Source organism: Phocoena sinus, chromosome 8 (genome assembly GCF_008692025.1).
Source record: "Phocoena sinus isolate mPhoSin1 chromosome 8, mPhoSin1.pri, whole genome shotgun sequence".
In the NCBI taxonomy this organism is placed as follows: Eukaryota; Metazoa; Chordata; class Mammalia; order Artiodactyla; family Phocoenidae; genus Phocoena; species Phocoena sinus.
In genome coordinates, this window is record NC_045770.1 from 55,366,695 (window position 1) to 55,378,727 (window position 12,033).

At 47.0% G+C, this 12,033-nt stretch overlaps 1 protein-coding gene across 1 annotated transcript in view; it reads right to left on the reverse strand.

Moving 5' to 3' along the window:
- Positions 1–7,969: 7,969 nt before the first annotated feature.
- The window catches only part of MYO7A (myosin VIIA), a 103,994-nt gene continuing 99,930 nt past the window's right edge, over positions 7,970–12,033 (reverse strand). The window contains exons 45-49 of the mRNA XM_032641629.1: positions 11,548–11,733; positions 11,100–11,216; positions 9,948–10,031; positions 8,912–9,031; positions 7,970–8,610 (exon numbers count right to left, since the gene is read on the reverse strand). Coding sequence (XP_032497520.1) covers positions 8,521–8,610; positions 8,912–9,031; positions 9,948–10,031; positions 11,100–11,216; positions 11,548–11,733 — 597 coding nt within the window. The 3' untranslated portion in view covers positions 7,970–8,520. The remainder of the gene's footprint in view (positions 8,611–8,911; positions 9,032–9,947; positions 10,032–11,099; positions 11,217–11,547; positions 11,734–12,033) is intronic.

The window sequence follows — 12,033 nt, forward strand, 5'->3', positions numbered from 1 at the left end:
TTATGGAGAGGGTGGGACTCAGCTTTCGTTGGAAACTCAACACAACCTAATGATTTCATTCATTGTTCTGTGGTGGTTTTTTTTTTTTTTTAAGGTGGTCTTTTTCATTGTTGACCCCTGGTACAGTTGTAGCCAATTTAAATCTCTGACTCTTTTTTTAAACATGAGATTGCCTTAAGCTGGTAACATAGAACTTTTAAATTATCTTCGTTAAATCCCATTTTGAATATTCCACTCCATTGTTCCAGTCCATCAGAGTTCTGTTCTTCAGCATAATAATAAGGGTTGTAGCTAACATTTGTGTCATGCTTTACTTTGTACTAAACACTTTCCTGAACAGTAGTATCTCATTGTGAGGCAGGGTTTATTATCTATATTTTACAGATGAAGAAAATGAAGTTCATAGAAGTTAATAACTTGTCCAAGATCAGGAAGCCAGAGTAAGTAGCAAATGAGGGTTTTGGATTTGAATATTCCTACATCAACATCCATTCCCTTTCCATTTTTCAAGTGTAAAAAAGAAAGTGAGCTTCTTGCCCAGCTCAGAGATATCACAGGTGCAGGTCATATTGGACCAAGTCCTGGACTCTAATTCCTTTACTGTTTACATTGCATTGCCTGCTAGATTTCATTTCTGCTAGTTTCTGCCAGATTTCTTGTTCTGCATCTAAAACATTGGTAAGTTTCTGTTTTGTTTTAAGAGAACTTTGATCTTTCCAACACATGATGTTGATAACTGATGTTGATAACTGTAGAAAATAGAGCCTTATCCTCTTGGGGGATGATTGTCTCTCCACAATGTGTGTCATGACTGGCTCTGAAAAAGCCTCTGAAAGTTATTTTCCATCTTCTCATCTCTTTTATGAACTCATACAGAGCATAGTGTGTGGACAAAGTACTAAAAGTTATAAGGTACCAGATTTTGTCTCAGGATAAGCAAAAATGAATGCTGTCCAATAGAGTTATGGCCTGTCTCATAAAACAGGGAGTTTCCCGTCATTGGAGTTATCTAAACAGTAAATACATGACAATGTTGAAGGAATTTGTTCTAGGAAGGGATTAGAAGATTTATAAATTGTTTATTGATCATGCCTTTTCTGGTGTCTCCAGAGACTTTTACTGTGGAACCAGAAGTATAAGGCTCAGTCCCTGCCATCAGATAGCTCCTAGTCTGGCATAGAAAAGGATACCGGGGGGCTCCTGCGGGAGGACAAAGTGGGTGCTCTTAACCTGAGCACTCAGTGAAGGTACTGCATTTGAGAGTCTATGGCTTTTGTGAGTTCCCAGAAGAGAACTCCATTCATATTACTTCTTCTCAAAATATGTGATGCTCTGAGGTTTTACCTTGAGATGTGATTTTAATCATACAATGAAAAGGCTATCTGCTTTTTTTTTTCTTCTTTTTTTTTTTGCAATGCTGCTCGGCTTGTGGGATGTTAGTTCCTCGACCAGGGATCAAATCTGGGCTCTCAGCAGTGAAAGTGTAGAGTCCCTACCACTGGACAACCAGGGAATTCCCTGAGATGTGATTTTAGAAGTTACCTTGGCACAGTGTGTAGTCACAAAGTGTTTGAGACAACCTGAATCTGGTCTTGCATTGTATTCGTTTTGACAGGGACATGTCGGACCCAGGAAAGAGAATCAGCTTTGTCAGTGTCTAGAGATAGTCTTTTGGACCCTCATATTTTCCCCCAGTCAGTCCAAGTTGAAGATGTCTTCTCCACGTGCTGGGTGACAGGCCATAAATGTGTATTCTTTGTCAGTGAGGAAGTAGGCTCCTGCAAGTGGAAGGCTTTTTACCCAGTCCTGATTCTCTTTTGGTCCACGTTCCCATAGTCTTCTCTCTCAGAAGTAATTGTTGAAGAGAAAAGCAATCTGTCATATTTATTCTTCATGGACATTAAAAAACTACATGACTTTTAAGTATAAAGAATGAAGAACATTATGGAAAGAGGACTGGATTGAATCATAGTCAAGAGAATAGGGCTCAAATCTTACCCTTTGGTTGAGACCATGTGTTTTTTCCAGTAGTCTCCCTATCTGCCCAGCAATAGTCCCAATATCTGGATGAAGATAAGATGACATACCACACAGCGTAAGTCAGTCCAGTCTAGCTTCATTGTCTAAAGCGAGCACAAGAGTCTGTAGAGCTCTGGACCATCTTTGTTGTTATTTGTCTTATTCTACTGCTGAGGAAACTGACCAGACAGGCCAAGTGACCTTTTTCTTTATCACATAGTAGGGCTGAGTGATCCAATCTCTGAGTGAAGCTATCAGTTCTAACTCGTGTCAGCCCCATAATCTCTCCCATAGTACTTAATCAGCAGCCCTTGGCTTCCAGAAGAGGCTTTGGTTCTGCAGCCCTTACTGAACTCATTCCATTCCTAGAATCAGAGACATTCAAAATGGATATCATTGTCAGCATGATGACATGTGTATAAAACTCTACAGCTTTTCAGTGGCTTTTATGATGCTTATTTCACTTAGTATTTACAATTATCTCTTATTTGATTTATTCAGTAAATACTGACATCTATTGTGCTGGACTCTCTGGGTATGGAGTTTTGAACAAGACCCAGTGCGGGTCTCATGGGTCTCAAATCTAATAGAACTTGAAAGGAGGTTTAGTGATTTTCCCTAATGTTGGTAACATGGACTCCCAGTCCCGACTTTGTCAAATGTTTGGGTGCTCTCTGCTTTCATGCTTTTAGAGGTTTGGGAGTCATGCCTAATTTTAGGAATTACTACTTTGTGTTGTGACGAAATAAAATTTTATTGTATCTTCAACCTCTCGATTTTAGTTCTGCCCTTTGGGGCTTCACAGAAGAGTCTACTTGGTTTTCTCCTGGTGAATACTTCAGAGGTGTCAAGTTAGTAATCCTGTCCCCCAGATTTTGCTTTTGCTTAGAAAAAAGAGCCCTAGATTCTTCCAGAGCTGAGGGAAATGCAGAGTCACTCTGTGTGTATTCTTGTCCATTGAAAACCACTGCTATGGCCCAGGGTACTCTATTCCTTCTCACCCGTTATCTTTACTCCTACAGTTACCTTGTGGGAGATGGGCTATGAGTCGTAATGGGATACTTGGCTGGAGGTTCTTTGACATGGAATACTTGGGAACCCACATGGATGAAGGCCAGATTGGAGCTGTGTGCCATGAGGTAAGGCCAGAGGCCAACCAGCCTTGAGCAGGACGTGGCCTCCATATCTATGTATCTCAAAGTTCTGCACCTGATGAGATCTCAGCCTGGGCACTGTAGAGGTGGGAAAAATTAACTGAACTCCCCCTTCATTCTCTTATTACACCTGTTTTGAAATTTCTGTTAACATAATATTTTCTTTAATGATAACTTTATTTTGAAAACAAAATTATGTTAACATTGTAGACAAATTAGGAAGTACCATGTATATTTTTTTCACTCATAATTTCAACCTGTTTATGTTAATTGCTGTAAACACTTTGTAATATTTTCCATTATCTCTTTTATATGGATATATATTTATATCATATTTTAATTTTACTTTCCTCATGTGCTCTGAAGGATATAAGGAAAAGAAAGAAGGTAATGACAGAGGGGGTACTATTTCAGACAGAGTAGTCAGGGAAGGTTTTGCCATACATTTGACTAAAGATATTAATGGTATGCAGAAGCAAGCCAAGCAGAAATCTAGGGTAAAGTACTTCCAGGCAAAAGAAATAGAAAACAAAGCTTAAATCGGTATCGCCTTTTTCCTCATTGCTATTAAAAATTAAAGGTCTGGGGACTTCCCTGGTGGAGCAGTGGTTAAGAATCCGCCTGCCAATGCAGGGGACACGGGTTCGCTCCCCGGTCCGGGAAGATCTCACATGCCGCGGAGCGGCTGGGCCCGTGAGCCATGGCCGCTGGGCCTGCGCCACCAGGGAAGCCCCTGTAGTTGTATGTTTAATCAATATTAGGAAAAATAAAATCATGTGAAATTGTTACTGTCCTAGAAAATATGATCACCTTTGCATTAAAACCCCTGAGATTTAGAACACGCACACACACACACACACACACACACACACACGTTAATGGAAGTAACACAGGCCTGGGATGCTTAGGAGATCTGACTTATTTTCTTTGCTGTACCACTAAGGCAGTGTTTCTCAACTTTTTTTTCATTGTCTCCACTCGCCCCCACCTGCCCCAGGAGCCTTTTAAGACATTGCTTCCTAATCACATAAAATTTGATACCATAGTTATACTATATACCTGTTTATGTACAGTGGCCATTTGGAAAGCCACAACAATTGGAATATCTAAGATGTTTTTCACTCACCCCAGGAATTGACATTCACTGGTAGAGAATACATGCAAATGTATGCTTGGGGAAATCAATATGCCTCAAATTATTTATCTTTAAATTGTAAATTAGAACATTCATACTGCATGTATCTTAGTGGTGCCATATGGATCAAAAAGAACTTGGAAAAAAATTAAGTGTTACCCAAATGAGTGGCATTACTGTTATCCTTAAGTTCCCATAGAGATCACCCTCCTTTTAAAAAATAACTTTATTGAGATATAATTCACACACTATATAATTCACTCATTTAAAGTATGTAATTTAATGAGTTTTGTATATCGAGTTGTACAACCATCACCATAATCAATTTTGAACACTTTCATTATCCTAAAAAGAAACTCTATACCCATTATCAGTCACTCCCCACCCAACTGGCTTCCTGACCCTCCCAGCCCTATGTAGCCATTAACCTATTTACTGTCTCTGGAGATTTTTGTTTCAAGCATTTCATATAAATCGGATCACACAATATGTACTAATTGGGACTAGCTACGTTCTTTTTTTGTTTTTCTACATCTTTATTGGAGTATAATTGCTTTACAATGGTGTGCTAGTTTCTGCTTCATAACAAGGTGAATCAGTCACATATACACATATGTTCCCATATCCTTTACCCCTCGCGTCTCCCTCCATCCCACCCTCCCTATCCCCCTCTAGGTGGTCACGAAGCACAGAGCTGATCTCCCTGTGCTATGCAGCTGCTTCCCACTACCTATCTATTTTATGTTTGGTAGTGTATATATGTCCATGCCACTCTCTCACTTTGTCACAGCTTACCCTTCCCCCTCCCCATATCCTCAAGTCCATTCTCTAGTAGGTCTGTGTCTTTATTCTCGTCTTACCCCTAGGTTCTTCATTACATTTTTTTTCTTACATTCCATATATATGTGTTAGCATACGGTATTTGTCTTTCTCTTTCTGACTTACTTCACTCTGTATGACAGACTCTAGGTCCATCCATCTCACTACAAATAACTCAATTTCGTTTCTTTTTACGGCTGAGTAATATTCCATTGTATCTATGTGCCACATCTTCTTTATCCATTCATCTGTTGATGGACACTTCGGTTGCTTCCGTGTCCTGGCTGTTGTAAATAGAGCTGAAATGAACATGTTGGTACATGACTCTAGAGTTTTGAATTATGGTTTTCTCAGGGTATATGCCCAGTACTGGGATTTCTGGGTGGTATGGTAGTTCTCTTTTTAGTTTTTTAAGGAACCTCCATACTGTTCCCCATACTGGCTGTATCAATTTACATTCCCACCAACAGTGCAAGAGGGTTCCCTTTTCTCCAGAACCTCTCCAGCATTTATTGTTTCTAGATTTTTTGATGATGGCCATTCTGACTGGCATGAGATGATATCTCACTGTAGTTTTGATTTGCATTTCTCTAATGATTAATGATGTTGAGCATTGTTTCATGTGTTTGTTGGCAATCTGTATATCTTCTTTGGAGAAATGTCTATTTAGGTCTTTTGCCCATTTTTGTATTGGGTTGTTTGTGTTTTTGATATTGAGCTGCATGAGCTGCTTGTAAGTTTTGTCAGTTGCTTCATTTGCCAATATTTTCTTCCATTCTGAGGGTTGTCTTCTGGTCTTGTTTATGGTTTCCTTTGCTGTGCAAAACCTTTGAAGTTTCATTAGGTCTCATTTGTTTATTTTTATTTCCATTTGTCTAGGAGGTGGGTCAAAAAGGATCTTGCTGTGATTTATGTTATAGAGTGTTTTGCCTATGTTTTCCTGTAAGAGTTTGATAGTTTCTGGCCTTACATTTAGGTCTTTAATCCATTTTGAGTTTATTTTTGTGTATGGTGTTAGGGAGTGTTCTAATCCCATACTTTTACATGTAGCTTTCCAGTTTTCCCAGCACCACTTATTGAAGAGGCTGTCTTTTCTCCACTGTATATTCTTGCCTCCTTTATCAAAGATAAGGGACCATATGTGCGTGGGTTTATCTCTGGGCTTTCTATCCTGTTCCATTTATCTATATTTGTTTTTGTGCCAGTACCATACTGTCTTGATTACTGTAGTTTTGTAGTATAGTCTGAAGTCAGGAAGTCTGCTTTCTCCAGTTCCATTTTTCGTTCTCAAGATTGCTTTGGCTATTTGGGGTCTTTTGTAGTGAGGTGGATGGACCTAGAGCCTGTCATACAGAGTGAAGTAAGTCAGAAGGAGAAAAACAAATACTGTATGCTACCCCATATATATGGAATGTAAGGAAAAGAAAAAATAGGTCATGAAGAACCTAGAGGTAAGACAGGAATAAAGACACAGACCTACTAGAGAATGGACTTGAGGATATGGGGAGGGGTAAGCTGTGACAAAGTGAGAGAGTGGCATGGACATATATACACTACCCGACGTATTATAGCTAGTGGGAAGCAGCCACATAGCACAGGGAGATCATCTCTGTGGTTTGTGACCACCTAGAGGGGTGGGATATTGAGGGTGGGAAAGAGGGAGAAGCAAGAGGGAAGAGATATGGGAACATATGTATATGTATAACTGATTCACTTTGTTATAAAGCAGAAACTAACACACCATTGTAAAGCAATTATACTCCAATAAAGATGTTTACTAAAAAAAGGCAACCTCTCAGGAACTCCGAAGGTAAGCGATGCAATCTTTAGACCCTCTGTGGTCACTCAGGCTGACAAAGACTAGGGGATGTGTGACAAAGTGAGTCAGAGAAGGAGAGGTGGCATGGGCACACGTTGGGGGTGAAGATCTCATCCCACACGCACATCCTGTCGTACAGTGTGCAGTGGGTGCTTCCTAATAGCTTGTCATTGGCTGATTCCCCAGTGGGGTGATGGGCATAATCCCATGTCCACCCAAAGGCATTTGGTCTTGATAGGAAACTAGAGCTGAGAATACCTGTCTGGGAGCCCAGCGTTAGAAGCAGCAAGTTGTGTTCCATTATGTGCCCGTCAGGTATTCACACTCCTCCAGGGCTCATATTTCCATGTATTTGATGATGTGTAGGGAGGACACCACAGCACCCTCCTTGGGGCTCAGCTTTATCCCGGGCTGCCTGTGGAGTCATGTGAACATTGGTGGGGCAGGGCTGCCCTCCCAGAAAGCAGGGCTGTCTGGTTTGGGGCCTCCATTTCACCGGACAGCCCCTCCACCTCCCGCACAGGCCTCTGGAGAGAACAGGATTAGCACGCCCTGTGGAGTGGTTTGTCACCTACATGCAGGTGACCCCAGACCCTTGAGTGAGTGAGGGCAAGTGGAGCTGGGCTGGCTGTGCTGAAGTACCAGGGGGGGCCTTGAGGACAGACCACAAAACATGCCAACCTCTCCCCTGTCATTTCTCTAGGTGCTCATCCCAGCCACAGCCCAGAAGCATGCCCACCCCCAGATCACACCTTCCCTGCCTGAATCCCCCACCCCCGGACCTGCCCAGGTCCTGTCCAAACTTGTATGTTCCATCCAGGTCACAAAGTAATATTTTACAGGCACCCACTGGACGTAAGGATTCATCCCAAGGCAGCGTGGTTCCTGAGGTTCTTGGAGGTTTCTTGATGAGCCCAGGAGATGTTTCTGGCAGGATGCGAGGGCCACTCCCCCAAAGGGCCCTGTCCTGGCCCCACACCCTGCCCCCACCCCTCCCCCAGCAAAGACACTACAGGGCCAGAAGATGGAACACATGCTTTATGCCTGAGGTGATCGGGGAGCCTCGAGCAGGGGCTCAGCACTCACTCACACTGTAATATATAAAAGTGGTCCGTCTGCCCTCACCCCAGCTGAGGCTCCCGGACTTAGGGGAATGAAGCCAGTCCCTTAGGCTTCAGAACAATCTTGGTTGGTTGTTTCCAGCATGAAGAACTAGGTAGTCCTCTTGGTTACCTTTCCTGGTGGTGCACAGAAAGTCAAAAGAGGTCACATCGTAGGGCTAGTCTGAGCTAAGAAGGGCATCCAAGGAGCACAGGGTTTTACAACTGGGAAGGCCACAGCAAGCCAGGACTAGAACCAACCGGGTGCTTCAGGGGTGGATGGAGGGGAGTTCTGCATCCCGGTGAGGCCACTGCACCGGAAGAAGGGTCAGAGGCCACGATGGTACAGTCAGTGGTGGCCAGCCTCCCTGCCTCGATGGCAAAGGTCTTCCCCCGGCTGCAGAGGTAGCCGACGGTCCTGAGCCAGCTGCTGCCTAGAGAGCAGGCACAGAGCCAGCACCACCTCCCCACTGTTCACTTGCCACTCCTGGAGCCCCGCTGTTTGCTCATGGCCGTGAGCATCTGGCTAATATAGGAAGTCAGGAGGTCATCCATCTTGTAGCCCTGGAAACAGCAGCAAGAAGAGAAACAGATGTAGGACACGGCCGCCCACTCAGACCCAGGACACAGCTCCTAGCAAACTGCAGTGGACAGAAGAAGCCCAGACAAAGGCAGATCCTGCCCCCTCCTCTGGACTTACTTAAGTCTCCCCAGCCACACGGCTGAAGGGTTGGATTCATCCAGCCAGACATCTAGGGCTCTAAGCTGTTGCGACCTCACATTAAGGTGCTAATTTGTGTGTCCCTTAATTGAAGCCGCAGGTGAGACAGGGGAGCCCGCCAGGCCTGGAAGGAAGAGCTCTCACCAGTGACGTCTCACAGAGAAGTTTGCTCCCGCGCACCAGGTTCCCAATGGTGATGTGGAAGTAGGTGTTGCCGCTGCTCCAGTTGGAGATCTTGGTGAAGGGGTGGGTGGTCAGGATGTCCTAGGGGAGCAGAGAGAGTCTGAAGCTGCACGGCCTGGACCGTCTGGCCTCACCCCTCAGCTCCAGCCCACAGACACCACCCACGCGAAGGACCTCAGACTCTCAGACGAGAAAAGGAGCAGAGGGTAGAGTCCAGCTGTGCTATGGAGCTGCTGTGGGAAGCACATGCCTTCCCCCTCCAGGTCTTGGGTGGGGCCGGCTGGTGGGACAACTAAGGAAGCCCAGGAGGCCGTCAGGTGTATGGGGCCCAGAACTGTAAATCGGAGAGCCTGAAGGAACTGAAACTGTGGTCACAGATGAGATGGTCCAGCAGAGTTGGAGGGGGGAGACAAGACGACACAGACTGAGGGAACACAGTGTGTGGGCTGGGTAGAGAAGAAGCCCAGGGAAGTGCCTGAGAAGGAGACCAAGGGGGATATGAGGAAAACCAGGAAAGTGGGCACACGGAGCCACGGGGAAGATGGGGGTCATTGCCCCCTTCGCCAACAGCCCCCGTTGTACCCTCCTGTGTCAGTGGTAGGACTTGTCTCCTGGCCCCCTCGGTAGGAACTGCTCCGGCCCACAAACCTGAGCAGCAGTTACTCCAGTAGAGCCTCCCACCCTGACCAGTATGGACAGAGAGCATTCTGGGAGGAAGTGCTTGGAAGTATCCAGTGATGCTGAAAGGCCAAGCACTAGAGTGACTGGATTTAGTAGCGAGGGCTTTGTTAGTAACTCAGCAGTTTTGATGGAGAGATGAGAGGTAAGGAAGTAGACGCAGCAAACACGGTCAGCCTCTCAAGATGTGTGGCCAGGTGGGTGGATGAAGCGAGGATGGTGGTGGCTGATAGGGTCTCTCGGGGTTTGAGTCTGGGGGCCTTTGTCAGAAGTGCAAAGAGAGGCCCACCCCCGCCTCCTCTTCCCTGTCGCTGCTCACCTTGGTTCTGGGATCAATGAGGCTGACCCCATACTTGTTGATAGCAATTAGGAGAATCTCAGGAAAGTTTGGCTCTGTAGTTTGCTAGTTAAAAAAAAAAAAAAAGCCAGAGACATCAGGTGGGGAGCCGCCCCCAGCTGGGCTTAAGTCTACCTCTCCTGCTGCCTGCGTAATGCCAGGGGTGCACTGGTGCTCATGGTCCTGCCACAACCTCATGGTTTCTAGCAATACCTCTGCTGGGCCCCCAGAGCTACCCCAACTCCCTTCACGGGTCCCCAACCAGCCCGGTAGCAGTTTCAGCCCTTCTGTCCTGCTTCTCTAGGAGTCTCTGCTATTGCTCTCTCTCAGCCCTAAAGCCCCTCATCTTTAAAAAGCCTCCTTGAACCCTACACCTGCCTCCAGGTGTACCTACCTACCTCTCTCTTTGTTGCACAGCCAGGCTTCTCAAAGGGGCCCCCTCCTCAGTGTGTAGCAAGGCCATTCCCCGCCTCTCCATCCTGACCTATCCCCTCGCCCCAGCCACTTCACCATTCTCCTGCCTCTGGCCCTGCCCCTCAGATCCACCCCAGCCCTGAAGTCAGAGTGGGCTCTGGCCCCATCAATCATCCCTGTGCAAAACCATCCAGGCTGGGTACCACCTGCAGGAGGAACCCTACCGGCCTCTCCTGCTCGCCTCACACCCCCGCCGAGCCACACTCACCCACTCGCACTTCCTGCCCAGGCCTGAGCTCTCACACCTCTGGGTCTTTGCTCGTGCCAGGCCGTCTGCCAGGAACCCTCCCTTCAAGGTCTCCCTGGAAAGCTCAGCGTTGCCTCCTCCAGGAAGCCGCCTCAGCCTTTGCTGTCTGGTTGGGCCTCCCAGGCTCTGCCACCCCACTGTCACGGTGCAGATCGTCCTGCATTACTCTGGCCTTTGTACACATCTGCCTCCCCTGCCAGGCTGAGATAATGGCCCCTCAGTGTCCCAGGACTAAGCCCAGGGCCCAGTACTTAGCTGAGACACCTAGCTGGGACAGAGCTGAGGGCCATTTCCTCCTTTCCTTGCCAGGCAGGTGGCAGAGACCACTGCCGTTTCCCAGAGTCAGGGGGAGGAGTCTCTGTACCATCTGGTTCCCCCTCGTCCTCTCTGAGAAGCACGCACCCACGGCATACCTTCACCTCGAAGAAGGCTGAGCCGAAGGTGGGCCACTTGAAGATGAGCTTCAGGAAGGCCAGCTTGGCCTCCTCCTTGGACTTCCCTGCGTGCTTGTTGAAATAGGCGACGATGGACTGCAGGGGGAGCGGGGGGTCAGAGTCCTCTCCCCTGCCACTCCTGCCCCATCTGCACTGGCAGCAGCTGCCAGGGGCCCTGGAGGCTCTGAAGCCTCCCCACTTATACCAGTTAATGGACTCCTGACAGCCCTTCCCTCCCCAAAGCAAGCAGGACAAACAGTATCGATTAAAATCCGGTCACCATGGTAACCAGGACAGGGCAAATTACTGCCAAGTGGCCACAAGAGATACTTCCCTGGGCTGCTGTCCAGCACCTGCCCCCTTGACCCTGGGGTACCCAGAGAACCATTCAGGGGGCCCCTATTCCCACTGTCTCCCCCACGGTCACCCGCTTCCAGTCGTCAGGCGAGATCTGCCGGATGAGGTCCTGGGGCACCAGCTCCCGTAGAAGCTTGGGGATACTGGGGAAGTAGGACTTGTCCTCCTCAAACTTGGCCCTGTAGATGAGTGCCCCCAACTGCAGCACTTCCTCCCGCGTGCACTTGTGGTAGCCTCGGAGATACTTGGGCAACTCCTGCCAGAGACAGAGCGGGTCACAGGCAGTGGAGGCACCTGGAGGAAGTGGGCTCCTTCCCTTAAGCACCCCCCCGCCAACGTGAGGCCGGGCCTACTACTTTACCCCACATTTGGGCCCACCTGCTTCCCCAACCTCAGCTGACACTGCTCCCCAAGGGGGGAAGGCACAGTACGGGGAAACAGCATTATGTCACACAGATTCAGTGCTTTACAGATTTAAAAAGGCAGAGGGAGGAGATCAGAGAGAAGGTTATGGGCTTCTTCCAGATGAAAGATGGTGGACCGCCCCAAGTTGGTG